Source organism: Haematobia irritans, chromosome 1, assembly GCF_050003625.1.
Source record: "Haematobia irritans isolate KBUSLIRL chromosome 1, ASM5000362v1, whole genome shotgun sequence".
In the NCBI taxonomy this organism is placed as follows: Eukaryota; Metazoa; Arthropoda; class Insecta; order Diptera; family Muscidae; genus Haematobia; species Haematobia irritans.
The window spans coordinates 159,533,834-159,553,891 of NC_134397.1; the positions used below are offsets into that span (position 1 = coordinate 159,533,834).

The 20,058-nt window shown below is 35.0% G+C and overlaps 3 protein-coding genes across 3 annotated transcripts in view; 1 reads left to right on the top strand and 2 right to left on the bottom strand.

Moving 5' to 3' along the window:
- The window catches only part of 5-HT7 (5-hydroxytryptamine receptor 7), a 566,265-nt gene that overhangs the window by 74,349 nt on the left and 471,858 nt on the right, over positions 1–20,058 (top strand). The window lies entirely within an intron of this gene.
- On the bottom strand, positions 4,592–5,368 carry LOC142232827 (uncharacterized). Its single transcript, XM_075303519.1, has one exon. It carries the CDS (start codon positions 5,366–5,368, stop codon positions 4,592–4,594), a length of 777 nt encoding a protein of 258 aa, XP_075159634.1.
- Positions 5,849–20,058, bottom strand: part of LOC142232836 (uncharacterized) — a 49,142-nt gene continuing 34,932 nt past the window's right edge. The window contains exons 3-5 of the mRNA XM_075303527.1: positions 15,420–15,561; positions 15,246–15,362; positions 5,849–5,988 (exon numbers count right to left, since the gene is read on the bottom strand). Of these exons, the coding sequence (XP_075159642.1) occupies positions 5,849–5,988; positions 15,246–15,362; positions 15,420–15,561 (399 nt within the window). The remainder of the gene's footprint in view (positions 5,989–15,245; positions 15,363–15,419; positions 15,562–20,058) is intronic.

The following is a 20,058-nucleotide window of genomic DNA, read 5'->3' on the forward strand; positions in this document are numbered from 1 at the left end:
CTTTGGCTTCTAGAAACCGTAGTTTTTATCCAATTTGCCTGAAATTTCAAACCTAAAGGTTTTTTAGGACCACAAATAGGTGTTACGAATATATTGTGTATCGGTACAGATTTTGATATACCCCCTTATAATCCAGCCCTCCGATTTGAGGTCAAAATTCTATAGGTTTTTCAGAACCTCAATTAAGTGTGCTGATTTTGGGGTATATCATGTTTTGGCATAGCACCCATATAGACTGATCTCCCAAGTTGAACTCCTTCGGCTTATATAAATTGCTTTAAACTGAAAGTAAAATTCCAAATTTTACTTCTTTTAATCATTTAAATAATGATTGTAAAAATCTACAAATTTTAAATTTCAAATCAAGGCGTTTTTTCATCATTTTCTTGTACAATTATGCGAGATGTTTATGATTTCTGCAAAACTCGAACAAAGTTGGTTTTTTGAATAAAAAATCTGGTCTAGTCTTCATAGGTAGAATCTTTTATTTTCGGGAAGCGTACTGGTTTAACTTAGAGGAATAGCTGTCATCAAACCCCCCTGAAACTCTATATATTTTCAAGTAACTCGATACGACGAAGAGTTTTCCAAGGGAAGTATTATATTTGATTCATGGTGGTGGGTATTTAAGATTCGACCCGGACGAACTTACTGCTGTATATACTTGTTTCGTATTTATAAATATCATAAGAAATTTGTTTCGTAGGAGTACACTCGCACAGCAAAATATTTAAAACGGAAATCTAACATTCGTTTAGGATTTTCGCAAAAGCTACTCGAAAACTAAGCACATTTGTCACATGTTTGTAACTTTCAAAGCACAAAGTATGTAAAAAATGACTACACTTGGCATGCTTCCTCCCCACCAACTGGTGACATATAAACAATAAATCATAATGTTATCGACGAAAAGTTTTTTGTTTGAATTTTGTTTTAACGCTACAATATTTTATTGACAATATTTGTTTAGAGTTTAGAAAATCTTATCTTCTCCACCAAATGTTTGGTATGTGATTTACGGTAAACGGATTTTTCTAATCGTAAAAATAAAAGTTTAAACATTTCGAAATGAAATGTTTATTTTATAAATTTTCGCAAAACTCCTAAATTAGATATGGAAGAAATAAACTCCTTTTCATGTTCTCGTTACAAGTCCCCAAATTTAAAAATACCAACAAATTATGAACTTTTCTTTTACACCGTCACCGTAACCTTCCCTTGCAATGAGTTTTAAAACCACACACACACACTCACACGCACAACCTAATTTGAAAAACATTAATAATTATGTTCTTTAAAACCCAACCCTTAGGGTTATAAAATACCTTTCTAACGAACATAATAATTATAAGTTGTAAAGTATTGACGGCATAATTTGAAGTTCACAATGCCCGTATGCCCTAATTCCAGACATTTGGTTGAATCAACATTCGACTTTCATTAGAATGAAATGATGGCAGGATTTTGTTGGAAAAAGTCATGAATAATTATGCTGTATACTGTATTATCAAAGATTTTATTGTAATCATAAGCAGTTATAAAGGGTGATTCTTTTGAGGTTAGGATTTTCATGCATTAGTATTTGACAGATCACGTGGGATTTCAGACATGGTGTCAAAGAGAAAGATGCTCAGTATGCTTTGACATTTCATCATGAATAGACTTACTAACGAGCCACAACGTCGAATTTTCAGTGAATGGGCCCTAGAAAAGTTGGCAGAAAATCCGCTTTTTTATCGACAAATTTTGTTCAGCGATGAGGCTCATTTCTGGTTGAATGGCTACGTAAATAAGCAAAATTGCCGCATTTGGAGTGAAGAGCAACCAGAAGCCGTTCAAGAACTGCCCATGCATCCCGAAAAATGCACTGTTTGGTGTGGTTTGTACGCTGGTGGAATCATTGGACCGTATTTTTTCAAAGATGCTGTTGGACGCAACGTTACGGTGAATGGCGATCGCTATCGTTCGATGCTAACAAACTTTTTGTTGCCAAAAATGGAAGAACTGAACTTGGTTGACATGTGGTTTCAACAAGATGGCGCTACATGCCACACAGCTCGCGATTCTATGGCCATTTTGAGGGAAAACTTCGGAGAACAATTCATCTCAAGAAATGGACCGGTAAGTTGGCCACCAAGATCATGCGATTTGACGCCTTTAGACTATTTTTTGTGGGGCTACGTCAAGTCTAAAGTCTACAGAAAAAAGCCAGCAACTATTCCAGCTTTGGAAGACAACATTTCCGAAGAAATTCGGGCTATTCCGGCCGAAATGCTCGAAAAAGTTGCCCAAAATTGGACTTTCCGAATGGACCACCTAAGACGCAGCCGCGGTCAACATTTAAATGAAATTATCTTCAAAAAGTAAATGTCATGGACCAATCTAACGTTTCAAATAAAGAACCGATGAGATTTTGCAAATTTTATGCGTTTTTTTTTTAAAAAAAAGTTATCAAGCTCTTAACAAATCACCCTTTATATGGGTATTTACATGACAACATTATCAGTAGTTAGGAATATGTAAAAAACTGCGTTGGGTTAGGTTATGAAGAAAATGATACATGCGTTTGTTATAGATTTGAATTGTTAGAAACGTCATGAAATGAAAAAAAAGTTTTTACAAATTTTGGTACATATACAAACGAATTTATTGACAAGGATAAAAGGGATTGACGCTAACATTTTATGTTGATCTTAAGAAAAACTGATTTTAAAGGCAAAAACAAAAACTTCCTTTGTATAAATATTGTTCTTATCGAAGCTCTTTAATAATTTAAACGTATCCCTAACAAGTTTACAATCTAAGACATGTCATGTCTAAATTAACTCAAAAGGTAAAACTAGAAAATCAATTCATGTCGAAGCTACAAACTTCCAAATGTCAATCGATCAGAATTAAAAACTAATTTAACAAAATTTTGACTTCAATGTTTTCTTGAATATATGAATTGTTTTTAAATAACAGAAAAGTATTAGTTATGCCTAATAACTTTTCTTCAAACAACAGACCTCGAGCTTAATTACAATATTTAACAATTTACTAAAACAAGTAAGGAAAGTCTAAAGTCAGGCGGAGCCGACTATAGTATACTCTGCAACACTTTACCATTCTCAAATCCTTCTAATTTTTTGGGTGCGATATATAAACGTTTATATATGTTTAAATCTGAACCGATTTGGGCCAAAATTCAGTCCATTGTGATACCACAGTGGTGAACTTCTCTCTTATCACTGAGTGCCGCCCGATTCTATGTTAAGCTCAATGACAAGGGACCTCCTTTTTATAGCCGAGTCCGAACGGCGTTCCACATTGTAGTGAAACCACTTAGAGAAGCTTTCAAACAACCAGAAAAATATCACCAGCATTACCGGTCGAAGTAGGAATCGAACCCACGAACTTTCCAGCAAAAAAAAAAAAAAGGAAGTTGTTCCACAAACATTTCTTTTAAAGCCCATCCCAGGATCCCCCATCGAGTTTCTTCAACTTCCGATGTAGTCCTTTTGGACAAGTCCAAAAACATTTCTTCTAAAGCGCATCGTTGGGATCCCCCAATGATTTTTTTCCACTTCCGATGCAGTCCTTTTGGACAAGTATTAGAAACAACGCAATCAGTGTATTTTAGTGCAAATTTTGGACAATTAAATTAAAACAAAATAGAAAACTAATAAAAAAATGAATAAAAAAGTAAAAAAATAATAATAATAATAATAAATAAATTTCAATCCCCGCTGGGATTTGAACCTGTGCCGTTTGACTTTTTCGCTTCCATGGAAGTTCTTTTGAGAAGATTTTGCTAATTACGAGAATTTTTAATTTTTTTGTTGATTTGTAATGAAACAAATATATTTATACGAAAATATATGCCGAAAATAAAAAATAAAAACGATGCATAACATAAAAAAATATTTTTTTAGAAAAATATTTGATAAAAAAAAATTGCCGCTGGTGAGATTTGAACCTGCGTTTCTCATTTTTTCGTTCATACTAATAAAGAACTTCTCGAAAAGCAATTAGAATATTATTCCTTGGTGTCGTATTACGATCATATCACACACATTTGAATTGACCTTTCGACGCTTTATATTCAATGGCGTTTATGGCTTAGTATGCTAAGGCGTTCTGTTATGATGCCTGCAAACCTAGGTTCAAACCCTGGTCGGAGCGAAAAAGTTTTTCAAATTGTAAAAATTATATAATAGGAAAATAATAGTGTAATAAAACATATGGTTGAAAAAAAAAGTGAAATTGGTTGAAAAAAAAAATTTCACTTTTTAAATTTCTTCATTCAAATTAACTTCCGGGGCACAACTTCTAAAGTAATGCAAAGGATCCAAAAAGGAAGTATTTTTTTTATTTTATTAATATTATTTGTTATTCTATTAAAAACTTTACAATTATGTTAAGGCCTCAGCGCCTTAAGGCATTTTTGAGGCAAGTTGGCAAATATGTGACAAAGATAAATGTTTTTAATATATTATAATTTTAAAAATATAAGTACGAAATTAAAAAAATCAAAAAGAAAGAGAAAAAAATAATAAAAAGAAATTACAAAAATTAATCCATACCATAAACCATAAATTTTGAATGTAATTTAAGCTAGAAGTATCTCAACATTTTCAAGCAAATATTTCTTAAGTTTGGTCTTAAACAGCGATATATTAGATGCATGCTTCACATCATGGGGTAATGCATTAAATAGGGAAGTACCAATGAACTCAATTCTCTGTTTGGTAATTTCCAATCTACACCTCACTACCCTTAAAGATGTTCTGTTTCTAGTGTTAAAAGCAGATTGATTCCTGGAAAATTTTAACGTAGAATAGCCGATATTTTTCTCAGTCTTATAAATATATAGCAACAACTGATATCTATACAAACCATGTACAGGCAAAATATTTTTAGAAATTTCCGCGTATAGTGGTATCGTTGAAAACCTCATGGGCAAGTTAAAGACGGCCTTGAGGGCTTTATTCTGAATGCGTTGTAAGGAACGTAGAGCTGAGGTATTCTTCCATCCAAAAATGACTGCCAAATAACCAAGATGACTCTGCACCAATGACTGATATAGCATCATCTTAGTTTTGGAGTCCAAAAGGTACCTCATCTTAAAAAGAATTCCTAACGCTGGAGCTACTTTGTTCCTCAGACAAGATATATGAGAGTCCCAAGATAAATTATGCTGAAGTAATATACCTAAATATTTCACTTCCTTGACTTCGTTAACTACAACACCATTGATGGATATTGAAAACTCACTAACAGCTTGGTTCGAAGTCGGTCTAAAACGCACCAATTTCGTCTTCGACGAACTTAATACTAACTTATTTAACCTCGTATATTCAAGGATCAAGGCCATATCCCTTTCCATAGCGTTTTTTAATGTCACGTCGTTTCTATAAGGGTAAAGCAGACATATATCATCTGCAAACATATACATCCGGCCATCTAACCCCAGATTGGATAAATCATTTATATAGACAAGGAAAAGTAGTGGACCTAAGCAACTTCCCTGCGGAATTCCATGCCTTACGACTGATACATTACTTTCCTCTCCAGATACTACCACATACTGCCTCCGATTTGTCAAAAAACTTCTAAACAATTGTAGTTCATCACCTCGAATACTATAATATGACAACTTCCGAAGAAGTACGTGATGATCTACAATATCGAAGGCTTTTGTCAAATCTAAAAATAGGGCACCTACACCTCTATAACCATGATCTATATTACAGTATATATAATTCAACACATTTAGCACTGCTTCATCTGTCCCGCAACCTCTCATAAAACCAAACTGATATTTATAAATGATATCGTTTTCCTCAAGATATTTCATTATCCTGGCTTAAATCAATTTCTCGACAACAAGATCCAATACTGGCAACACAGATATAGGTCGAAATTGATGAAGTTGCGTAGAATTTGACACTTTTGGAATCGGTGTAACTTTGCTTATTTTTAAACAATCGGGGTAGCTGCTGCTATCTACAATATTGTTAAAGATTGACACTAAGGATGGGGCCAACAACCCCCGGCATTCAACCAAAGTACTTCCGTCCTATGACACGCGCGTGTAAAATTCATTGGAGATGATCCAAGTTTGCACTACTTCCGGATCACAGATTGGGGATCCAAACTACTTTTTTGGAAGTTATTTTTTTTGCTGGGTTGTGTATGAAAGGCGGACAAGCTAATCATTGCACCACGGTGGTGGCGTCATATATCTGGATTCTGCCGCCACATAAATACCATAAGTGCATATCTATTCTGACCCAAAACAGAAACTTGTGCCAAATTCAATTCCACAGTGTGGCGCAGAGTATATTTATTAACTCATTTGCCCATGGAAGTTTCATAATTTACTAAAAGAATGAAAAAAAAACAAGCATATAAGGCCGTAAGTTCGGCCAGGCCGAATCTAATGTACCCTCCACCATGGATTGCGTAGAAACTTCTACGAAAGACTGTCATCCAAATTGTGTCGTGTCGTTTTCTAAATTGTGAGTTAGTCCATATGTGCTATATATTAGACAAAAAAGCCATGTATAGGTAAGTCTACAAATAAGTACGAATCGATATTGACTTTTGCACGGTACGTAGAGAGCCAGAATTGAAATATGGGGGTCGCTTATATGTGGGCTATATACAATTATGAACTTTATATGGACCAATTTTTGTGTGATTGGGGATCTATTTATCTGAGGGCTATATATAACTATAGACCGATATGGACCTAGTTAGGCATGGTTGTTAACGGCCATATACTAGCACAATGTACCAAATTTCAACTGACTCCGATGAAAGTTGCTCCTCCAAGTGGCTCCAAAACCAAATCTCGGGATCGGTTTATATGGCGGCTATATATGATTATAGACTGATATGGACCACTTTTGGCATGGTTGTAAAATATCATATACTACCACCACGTACCAAATTTCAACCGAATCGGATGAATTTTGCTCTTCCAAGGGGCTCCAGAGGTCAAATCTGGGGATCGGTTTATATGGGGGCTATATAAAATTATGGACCGATTTCGACCAATTTTTTCATTGGTTTTTGAGGCCATATATTAACACCACGTACCAAATTTCAAACGAATCGGTTGAATTTTGCTCTTCCACGAGGCTCCGGAGACCAAATCTGGTGATCGGTTTATATGGGGGCTATATATAATTATGGACCGATGCGGACCAATTTTTGCATGGCTCTCAGAGACCATATACTAACACCATGTACCAAATTTCAGCCGGATCGGATGAAATTTGCTTCTCTTAGAGCTACGCAAGCCAAATCTGGGGATCGGTTTATATGGGGGCTATATATAATTATGGACCGATATACACCAATTTTGCATGGTTGTTAGATACCATGTACTAACACCACGTACCAAATTTCAACCGGATCGGATGAATTTTGCTCCTCTAAGAGGCTCCGGAATTCAAATCTGGGGATCGGTTTATATGGGGGCTATATATAAGTATGGACCGATATGGACGAATTTTTGCATGGTTATTAAAGACCATATACTTACACGACGCACCAAATTTCAACCGGATCGGATGAATTTTGCTCCTCCAAGAGGCTGCATTCTCATATCCATTTTTTTTTTGCTACCAATTCATCATCAATGGAAAGCTCTATAAATATGAAATAAGCAACAGACGTTTTTAATATTTAATGTTTAACCATAACAAATGTATGTATCCCAGAGGATTAAACCTTGTTCGGTGTTACTCTTTAACCTTTAAAGCAACATGAGAGAATCCATCATCGTAGTAAGCCATAGGGATTTGAACTTCCGCTGAACTTTACCCCGGCTGATGTTAAAGGATGTTGGCTGGTGGATTTCACTTACTGAGGTTTTCTGGTTCTTTTCAATGTGAGCTGAGCTGTATGGTCTTTTTTTCTGCCTGATTGGTAACTAATACACATGCACAAACATTATCTCAAAGTGGGTTTGCTCAAATAAGTGAAAGCGATGAGTAGGAGAAAAATAACAGTCACAACAATAATAGAGAGAGATAGCGAGGGAGACCGTAAGGAATACAGAGAAATATCAACTCTAAAGCTATAGTATTTATTTAACCTCAAAGTCAACCGGAAAGAAGCCAGCCAAAGCGACCAACCTATTCACCAGTTCGCAGTTCGTTTTTTTGTTATGGTACCACAATTACTGAAATTCTGCTTCATGTTGTCAATTTGCTGCTTTATATATACGGCTGCTTCTATCTTGTGGCTTACTCTCACTTGTAAATCCCCGAAGCCGCTGTGACAAGAGCTTGACAAGAAAATTCGTCTTGTTTGTTGTGTTAACATAATTTTTTTAAGTATTCATACTCTACGGTGGCATACGGGAGTATATTCGTCAGACTTTTGGGATATGAACACAATGTGGGTTGGGGTGGATGGATAACAAAGTCTGCATTTTCTTTTTGGGCTTCAATTACACAGTTTTTCCCTTCGGCTTGCCTTTAGTCACATGTCAAAATGTCAACTTACCACAAAACGTAATTATCGAGATATTGTCATAATTCTTATTAAATATGGCGTTGACTGTCAATAACATTTCAATTATTTTGAATATTCGTTGTTGGCCATTAGCGCATGTCCCCATGTCTTCAAGTTCAAGAATATTGTGGTAAAAGGATACAGTTTCGCTGGGTTTACCGGTTATGAATATTTTATCTTTAAATAATCGTTGTAATTTAAAACTAAATTTTACACAAACGAAATTCTATTTCGTCATAAAGAATGGAAATATATGGAAACTGTAATAAAATTGTTTGCATGGGCGTATAATATGTTTGTCATTCCGTTTGTAGAACATCGAAATATTGATTTCCGCCATATAAATTATATACATTAATGATCAGGGAGAAATTCTAAAATGATATAACCATGCCCGTTTGTTTGTCTGTTGTAATCACACCGTAGCCTTCAATAATGGCGCTAACGTCCCGATTCTATGTTAAGCTCAATGACTAGGGACTTGCTTTTTATAGCCGAGTCCGGACGGCGTTCAACGTTGCACTGAAGCATACCTGCCTTGCATACACAGGGTCTGGGTCCAAACCCAGTTTCGAAATGAATAATATTTAGATATGATTGGTATTATTCAATATAATATAAATACAAAATATTAATTTTTTGTACAAAAAAAACCAAAATAAGAAATTTATTCATTATTAATACATTTATTTATTTTCATTTCAGGTAAATATAGACTTCAATTTAACCATAATCAAAAGGCAAGTAAAAATTCATTTAAGATATAACAAGTATATACGGCCGTAAGTTCGGCCAGGCCGAATCTTATGTACCCTCCACCATGGATTGCGTAGAAACTTCTACGAAAGACTGTCATCCACAATCGAATTACTTGGCTTGTGGTATCTTAAAACTTCTTAACATCGTTTTCTAAAATGTAAGTTAGTCCATACGTAGTATATATTAAACAAAAACGGTATGTATAGGTAAGTCTAAAAATAATTACGAATCGATATGGACTTTTGGCGCGGTACGTAGAGAGCCACAATTGAAGTATGGGGGTCGCTTATATGTTTGCTATATACAATTATGAACTTGATATGGACCAATTTTTGTGTGATTGGGGATCGATTTATCTGAGGGCTATATATAACTATAGACCGATATGAACCTAGTTAGGCATGGTTGTTAACGGCCATATACTAGAACAATGTACCAAATTTCAACTGACTCGGATGAAATTTGCTCCTCCAAGTGGCTACAAAACCAAATCTCGGGGTCGGTTTATATGGGGGATATATATGATTATGGACTGATATGGACCACTTTTGGCATGATTGTTAAATATCATATACTACCACCACGTACCAAATTTCAATCAGATCGGATGAATTTTTCTTCTCCAAAAGGCACTGGAGGTCAAATCTGGGGATCAGTTTATATGGGGGCTATATATAATTATGGACTGATATGAACCAATTCCTGCATGGTTGTTGTATACCATATACTAACATCACGTACCAAATTTCAACCGAATCGGATGAATTTTGTTCTTCCAAGGGGCTCCGCAAGCCCAATCGGGGGATCGGTTTATAGGGGGGCTATATATAATTATTGACCGATGTGGACCAATTTTTGCATAGTTGTTAGAGACCATATACCAACACAATGTTCCAAATTTCAACCGGATCGGATGAATTTTGCTTCTCTTAGAGACTCCGCAAGCCAAATAGGGGAATCGGTTTATAGGGGGGCTATATATAATTACGGACCGATGTGAACCAATTTTTGCATGGTTATTAGAGACCATATACTAACATCATATACCAAGTTTCAACCGGATCGGATGAATTTTGCTTCTCTTAGAGACTCCGCAAGTAAAATCTGGGGATCGGTTTATAGGGGGGCTATATATAATTACGGACCGATGTGAACCAATTTTTGCATGCTTGTCAGAGACCATATACTAACACCATGTACCAAGTTTCAACCGGATCGGATGAATTTTGCTACTCCAAGAGGCTCTGCAAACCAAATCTGAGCGTCGGTTTATATGGGGGCTATACGTAAAAGTGGTCCGATATGGCCCATTTGCAATACCATCCGACCTACATCAATAATAACTAATTGTGCCAAGTTTCAAGGCGGTAGCTTGTTTCGTCCGGAAGTTAGCGTGATTTCAACAGACGGACGGACGGACATGCTTATATCAACTGAGAATTTCACCACGACCCAGAATATATATACCTTATGGGGTCTTAGAGCAATATTTCGATGTGTTGCAAACGGAATGATAAAGTTAATATTTAGAAAGGCGCTCACGATCAATTAATCACTTGATAGGTGATGACAGTGACAGAGGCATTAAGAGTGGAATTGGAGGTCATGCAGACGGCTGCGTTTCAGAAGGCGGTCTCTGGCTATCAGCGACGATGATAGACGGCTGCCCAGAGAGACCAGATCGTGTATCCCAGCTACGTTCTGGCATCACCAGATACCTTAATAGTAACCTCTCACATCCGAACCAAGAATTTAAGAAGAATGCCCGAAAAGTGGACATTCGCTTCACGCTACGCCTAACCTACTTCACTCTGGACTCTTCCGTTACATGTAGCTAGTTTCCTCTTACTAGATACACACAAAAAATTTTTTCTCTGATTCAATCACCAAATTAATTGATCCAATTAATTTTTTAATTGATTCAATTAAAAATTTAATTGATGTTGATTGCAAAACGCAATTAATTTATTAATTAAAAAAGGTAACTATTTTTAATTACTTAGTTAGATTGGCTTAGAGTTTTTATTTGGATTAACAAATGATTGTTTGAAATACATTTTTAATTAAAAAAGTAAAAAAAAATCAGCACTTTTTTAACTGAATTAGTCTTCCGAATTTGATTAAAAAGGTAATTGTATCAATTAATTTTTTAATTAAACATTTTAAAAATTTCAATCATTGACTTAATTAACTTAATGTTTCTATCATGATTAAAAAGTTAATTGTATCAATTAATTTATTAATTGAAAAAATTTTCAACTTCAATTAACTTTTTAATTGGAAATTAATATAATGTATATGCTTGAAGCAAAATATGTTTGGGTATTGCCCAAACATTTATATGTTTGATCTCTACCAATATATAATATGTTTGAAAGCATATTGGTCTAAAGAATATATGTTTGGGTAGTCTAAGTTCCAAACATTTTGTATTTTTGCATCCAAATTCAATAATGTTGTCTTCCAAAAAACAATATGTTATTATGTGAACATATAATATGTTTGGAAGCATTTTACACCCGAAAATATTATATGCTTAAAAAAAATTCTCCCAAACAATATTGTGCTCAAAATTTTATTTATTTATTTATATATTTACAATCATAATGAATTATGAAAATAAACAGGTAATATACACTGAAAAAACAGTGAACCCACCAGGAAAGATAACTTTCGATTAATTTTAGAAAATTTGGAACTTTTTTAGAAAATTTTAACTAAACGGTATTACAAGCGCTGGCATCACTCCGATATGGCAAAAATAAGTAAATATTTTCCGTTTATTAAACATAACTAAATTTTTTCAGTAGTTAAAGAAAATTTTGTAGTTTTAAGAGAAATCTTGGAGTTCAAAATTTCAAGAATGTCTTTAGTGACATACGAAGTTCATGATGGACACATTTTTGGTAAAATTTACAAATTTAAAGAAATAATGAACTATTTTGTAAGAAATACGAAATTAGGAAATCTTTATGCTTTATTTGTGTATAACTTTTTCCCGTTTTTTAGTTCATTTAACTAACATACGCAAAAAAAGTATTTGACTAAAATAAACTTTTTCCAAACATAATGATTCTATGAACTAATATAAAGTTAATATGGCTTTAGTGAAATAGAGAGTTCACTTTTTTTTGAGTGTAGGTGCTAACAACATAGGTTTTCGACCTGAATGCTCAAAATTTTGTTTCTGCCCAATTGTATATTCCCCCACATCTTTCTCACTTCCACGAGATTTTTTAGTTGTTAGCACCTTTTTCTGTAATACAAACATTGTAGAAGAAATTATTCAATTTTATGATTTTTATACCCACCACCATAGGATGGGGGGTATATTAACTTTGTCATTCCGTTTGTAACACATCGAAATATTGCTCTAAGACCCCATAAAGTATATATATTCTGGGTCGTGGTGAAATTCTGAGTCGATCTGAGCATGTCCGTCCGTCCGTCCGTCCGTCCGTCCGTCTGTTGAAATCACGCTTACTTCCGAACGAAACAAGCTATCGACTTGAAACTTGGTACAAGTAGTTGTTATTGCTGTAGGTCGGATGGTATTGCAAATGGGCCATATCGGTCCACTTTTACGTATAGCCCCCATATAAACGGGCCCCAAAATTTGACTTGCGAGGCCTCTAAGAGAAGCAAATTTCATCCGATCCGGCTGAATTTTGGTACATGGTGTTAGTATATGGTCTCTAACAACCATGCAAAAATTGGTCCACATCGGTCCATAATTATATATAGCCCCCATATAAACCGATCCCCCGATTTGGTTTGCGAGGCCCCTAAGAGAAGCAAATTTCATCCCATCCGGCTGAAATTTGGTACATGGTGTCAGTGTATGGTCTCTAACAGCCATGCAAAAATTGGTCCACATCGGTCCATAATTATATATAGCCCCCATATAAATCGATCTCCCGATTTGGCTTGCGAGGCCCCTAAGAGAAGCAAATTTCATCCGATCCGACTGAAATTTGGTACGTGGTGTCAGTATATGGTCTCTAACAACCATGCAGAAATTGGTCCACATCGGTTCATAATTATATATAGCCCCCATATAAACCGATCGCCCGATTTGGCTTGCGAGGCCTCTAAGAGAAGCAAATTTCATCCGATCCAGCTGAAATTTGGTACATGGTGTTAGTATATGGTATCTAACAACCATGCAAAAATTGGTCGACATCGGTCCATAATTATATGTAGCCCCCATATAAACCGATCCCCCGATTTGGTTTCCGAGGCCGCTAAGAGAAGCAAATTTCATCCGATCCGGCTGAAATTTTGTACGTGATGTTAGTATATGGTCTATAGCAACCATGCAAAAATTGGTCCACATCGGTTCATAATTATATATAGCCCCCATATAAACCGATCACCAGATTTGACCTCCGGAACCTCTTGGAAGAACAAAATTCATCTGATTCAGTTGAAATTTGGTATGTGGTGTTAATATATGGCCTCAAACTCCCATGCAAACATTGATCGATATCGGTCCATAATTATATATAGGCCCCATATAAACCGATCCCCAGATTTGACCTCCAGAGCCCCATGGAAGAGCAAAATTCTTGCCATTCGGTTGAAATTTGGTACGTGATGTTAGTATATGGTATCCAACAACCATGCAGGAATTGGTTCCTATCAGTCCATAATTATATATTGCTCCCATATAAACCGATCCCCAGATTTGACCTCCGGTGCCTTTTGGATAAGCAACATTCTTCCGATCTGCTTGAAATTTGGTACGTGGTGGTAGTATATGATATTTAACAACCATGCCAAAAGTGGTACATATCAGTCCATAATCGTACATAGCCCCATATAAACCGATCCCGAGATTTGGTTTTGGAACCTCTTGGAGGAGCAAATTTCATCCGAGTGAGTTGAAATTTGGTACATTGTGCTAGTATATGGTCGTTAACAACCATGCCTAACTAGGTCCATATCGGTCTATAGTTATATATGGCCCTCAGATAAATCGATCCCCAATCACACAAAAATTGGTCCATATCAAGTTCATAATTGTATATAGCCCCCATATAAGCGACCCCCATATTTCAATTCTGGCTCTCTACGTACAAAAAGCCGATTCGTAATTATTTGTAGACTTAACTATACATAACTTTTTTGTCTAATATATACCATGTATGGACTAAATCACAGTCTTTCGTAGAAGTTTCTACGCAATCCATGGTGGTGGGTACATAAGATTCGGCCTGGCCGAACTTGCGGCCGTATGTACTTGTTTTTTATTTTAATTTTACCTTTTGCCGGACGGGGATTCGGACCACACAGTTTGTAAGGATCAAAGAAGTAGCTGATCAATTGCCCAAGGAAAAATAAAATGTTAATTTTGTAATAACAAGCAACAACCACCAACTTAATTCAATATCGCTCCCTGTTAAATAGCGCTCCAAGCTACTAAACACATATATGTTTATAGGCTATTTCTAAATTAATATATGTTTGCATCCAAGCATATTATATTTACAAACATTTTATGTCCCAAACATAATATGTTCTAACATATTAACATATATGTCCCAAACATGTTATGCTAGTTTATGAACATTATATGCTTGCACTCAAAAATATTGTGTTTAAAAATTTGTGTTCCAAACATATAATGTTTATAGCCAAACATATGAAAAACAGTCTTTTTCAACCGTGTAGTGTTAAACCCAGTTTAATAGTCATAGTTTATTTTCTAATTTTATTTTAAAACGTATATTTAAGAACTTGGATTACTTTAAATAACTTTAATTTTTATACTTTAAGCCCTAGTTGTCTCACTCCAACTCAATTATACTATCTCTCTGATTGTAATATTTGCTCATAAGTTACCATAATTTAATTACTTCACTTCGATTTAACACTTCAACCTGGTAAGCACCAGCAATCTTGAATAAAAACCTGTAACATATTTAGCAATCCGAACGTCGCTTCAATTGAGCAAAGACGCCAAAGATACTCACCCAAATGCCTCGTCAATACTGCAACATCAGATATACGTCGATGATGTTCTTTCTGGTGGTCATTCAATCGTTGCAACACATTGCCCCGAGGATCTTCTAAACGAAGATTTTTTAAAACTAGAGGATACAAGTGATACTAAAACATTGGGCATTCGATGGAATGCGATGACTGACTCGTTTTAATATATTCCTCCTGGTCCGTTAACCAAAAGAAAGATCTTGTCAATAGTCGCAAAAATCTTCGATCCCGCAGTTTGGTTATGACCAATAATTGTTGCAGCGAAAATGTTGCTACAGCAATTATGGATTGACGGAACTGACTGGGACGAAGAGATCAAAACACATTCATTCCAGAAATGGAACTGCTTTATTTTGAATTTTCCGGTCATTGAATCAATCAGAATTTCACGATGGCTCAGGATACTCACCCGACAGACAAGTTGAAATGCACGGATTCTGTGATGCTTCTGAGAAAGCATACTGTGCCTGCTTATATATCTGTACTCTTACTTCCGAAAATACCAGAACAGGTTTCAGATTCAAAGTACAGAGTTACAGTAAAGTTAAAGTTACAGAGTTTCATTCTAGGATCGCTGCTGCTTACCAGGTTGAAGTGTTAAATCGAAGTGAAGTAATTAAGTTATGGTAACTTATGAGCAAATATTACAATGAGAGAGAGAGAGTAGAGAAGAAGTTCATATTGAGTACTAGGTGGGAATGCATAAAAATCAACTATGACCTCTTCTAGCCTGGTCTAAGGTTGAAACATAAAGGGTTTAGTCTTTCACAAACATGGTTGATGACTTTAAAATGCATCCACCATAAGGCACAGGCCTCGTACCATCGGACTGCTTTTTTTTCAGTCTCTGCGGAACTCCCTTAACCCTCTAATGCCCCAATTTTTTTGCCAGCTGATTAAATTTTCAATGTTAACGACACAAAAGCAAGAGAACTAAGCAAGAAAAATTTATACGGTAAAATTCTGCATATGCTGCAAAGCCTCTTGAATAGTTTCAAGTAAGTTTTCTTTTTATTTTGCCCATTTTTGTTGTCTTAAGGTGTGTTTTACTAAAAGTTTCCTTGGCCATTAGAGGGTTAATGGTGTAAAGTTGGCTTTAAGATAAGCCTGCGAAAATTACTTGTCACAGTTATTCACCGAGAAACCGCGAAAGTTTTACACTGATGGAATAATATAGAAAAGTGGCAAATGGTAGTTACCCAAAATGATTCAATATAATTATAAAAACAAAGAGTCAAAGTTTGATTAGATAAGACTTTTTCGATGAAAAGTTCTTTATTTAAAAGAAATTTGTCCGTAAAGTTGTATAAATTCCATGTCCCAAAAATTTGGTTGCATTATATTTCATATTATCTCAATATTCTTTCTAAAAAAGGTCAAAAAGTTTACATTTTGATTCAGTTCCAATGCCTAACAGTGATTATCAAAATCATTCATAATTACTCAGTCCAACCAATAACGGCCAGGATTAAAACTTATTGTGCAAGTGTGATCATGTGGGGGCTTTTTCCATAATTATAATAGGTGTTTTTGCGTGCTAAATGAATCGTTTAATCTAATATTTTTCCACTTTTATTCAATTATGTTTCCATCTTAGATGTGTTATCGCAAACACTTTACTAAGACATATTTCTTTTCTTCTCAAAACCATTAAATATAATTAATAAGACTTTCATTGGTTACTGAAGAAGATGCTATGCCAGAACACAAGATGAGAATGGTAAAATTAATTTATTTAAGTAGAATAGTACTTTGATAAATGTTCCCTTAAATCCGGTAACCACATAAACATGGCAATTCATTCATTTCAACTTTTCTTCCATCATGTAATTTTGTACGTGTGGTTCTTAGTGTTCGTCATAGAAGTTTCCTTTAAGTTTGTTAAATCCGAGACGAAAGGTACATAGGTAGGTAGGTGGGTGGAAAAATCACAAAGTAGTATCAACGTTCAACAAGAACAAAATCACAAAGATCGTCTTCTCCTTTGGGGCCCTTCTATGTGTCATCAAAAATATGTCAGCAAAAATAGGTCTCAAGATACCAAGTGCTCGAGATAGCTAAGACATAAGTATACCCTAGACATTTGAAGTGTATGAGTCTGTGTCTATGGCTATGTCGGTCTATGTGTAAGCGAATTCAATTCAAAGAAAACTAAAGTACAGATGTGCTTTTTGGATAAAACAAATATAAATATTTTTCTTTTAGAAATTGAATGAAAATTCATCTTTACCAGTACTAACCTAAATTAAATGAAATGATACATAATGATTTGGCAAACTATATTGAGTGTAAATAGTTCAAAGAGTAAGAGACAAATTTGAATTTATAAGTTTTACGATATTTATAAATTGAAAATTCTTGGAATCAATAGAATTTATTTCTACAATTGTATTAAAACATTGTACACCACTACCACACTAAATTGGAAAAATCCAGAAAAATGCCTTCGAAACTAAAGGAAAAAATGTTTTTCAATTTAGTTTAGCCATTTTATTTCCATTAAGTTTAATTTCTGTGTAAAATAATAAATTTACTTGTAAAAAATCCCAAACAGAAAGCAGTTAGAAATAGTTAATTAATTAGAATAAGGCATGGAATTTTATTAATACTGATTTATTCTCGGGATATAAAAATTTACAACTGACCAAAAAATTTTATTCACTGATAACCAGGGCTGTGGAGTCGATATTATATCAAATCCTTCAAATTTGTTGGTTGTTATATACAAAGCTTAACCCTCTAATGCCCAAGCCCGCCTTTAGGCGGACTTCATTTAATAAGGAAGCTTTTAGTAAAACACACCTTAAGACAACAAAAATCGGCAAAATAAAAAGAAAACTTACTTGAAACTATTCAAGAGGCTTTGCAGCATATGCTGAATTTTACCGTATAAATTTTTCTTGCTTAGTTCTCTTGATTTTGTGTCGTTAACATTGAAAATTTAATCAGCTTGCAAAAAAATGGGGCATTAGAGGGTTAACATCCCCGTACACATATATTTAAATCTGAATCGATTTGAGAAAAATCTCTAAAGTTAAAATTTAAATAGGCTAATACCCTGGAGCAGAGCACGCTGCTTGTAAAAACAAGTAAGGAAAGTCTAAAGTCAGGCGGGCCCTGCACCACTTTGTAGATCTAAATTTTCGATACCATATCACATCCGTCAATTGTGTTGGGTGCTATATATAAAGGTTTGTCTCAAATACATACATTTAAATATCACTCGATCTGGACAGAATTTGATAGACTTCTACAAAATCTATAGACTTAAAATTTAAGTCGGCTAATGCACTAGGGTGGAACACAAAGTTAGTAAAAAAAACAAGTATATACGGCCGTAAGTTCGGCTAGGCCGAAGCTTATGTACCCTTCACCATGGATTGCGTAGAAACTTCTAAAGGGTGATTTGTTAAGAGCTTGATAACTTTTTTTTTTAAAAAAACGCATAAAATTTGCAAAATCTCATCGGTTCTTTATTTGAAACGTTAGATTGGTCCATGACATTTACTTTTTGAAGATAATTTCATTTAAATGTTGACCGCGGCTGCGTCTTAGGTGGTCCATTCGGAAAGTCCAATTTTGGGCAACTTTTTCGAGCATTTCGGCCGGAATAGCCCGAATTTCTTCGGAAATGTTGTCTTCCAAAGCTGGAATAGTTGCTGGCTTATTTCTGTAGACTTTAGACTTGACGTAGCCCCACAAAAAATAGTCTAAAGGCGTCAAATCGCATGATCTTGGTGGCCAACTTACCGGTCCATTTCTTGAGATGAATTGTTCTCCGAAGTTTTCCCTCAAAATTGCCATAGAATCGCGAGCTGTGTGGCATGTAGCGCCATCTTGTTGAAACCACATGTCAACCAAGTTCAGTTCTTCCATTTTTGGCAACAAAAAGTTTGTTAGCATCGAACGATAGCGATCGCCATTCACCGTAACGTTGCGTCCAACAGCATCTTTGAAAAAATACGGTCCAATGATTCCACCAGCGTACAAACCACACCAAACAGTGCATTTTTCGGGATGCATGGGCAGTTCTTGAACGGCTTCTGGTTGCTCTTCACTCCAAATGCGGCAATTTTGCTTATTTACGTAGCCATTCAACCAGAAATGAGCCTCATCGCTGAACAAAATTTGTCGATAAAAAAGCGGATTTTCTGCCAACTTTTCTAGGGCCCATTCACTGAAAATTCGACGTTGTGGCAGATCGTAAGTCTACTCATGATGAAATGTCAAAGCATACTGAGCATCTTTCTCTTTGACACCATGTCTGAAATCCCACGTGATCTGTCAAATACTAATGCATGAAAATCCTAACCTCAAAAGAATCACCCTTTACTAAAGACTGTCATACACAATCGAATTACTTGGGTTGCGGTAACACTTCCCGATGGCAAGGTATCTTAAAACTTCTTAACACCGTAATATATACCACATAGTCCATACGTGGTATATATTAAACTAAAAAAGGCCGATTAAATACGTATATAATTAAGTTTAAAGTTTCTATAGAAATAAAATTTTGACAACATTTTCTATAGAAGTAAAATTTGGAAAAAATTTTCTATAGAAATAAAATTTTGACAAAATTTTCTATAGAAATAAAATTTTGACAAAATTTTCTATAGAAATAAAATTTCGACAAAATTTTCTATAGAAATCAAATTTTGACAAAATTTTCTAAAGAAATCAAATTTGACAAAATTTTCTATAGAAATTACATTTTGACAATGTTTTCTATAAAAATAAAATTTTGGTAGATTATTTTTGGCTCGAGTGGCAACCATGTTATGAACCGAT

Excerpts from the sequence above, each read along its gene's own strand:
- LOC142232827 (XM_075303519.1), bottom strand. The coding sequence starts at position 5,368 with ATGGAAAGGGATATGGCCTTGATCCTTGAATATACGAGGTTAAATAAG.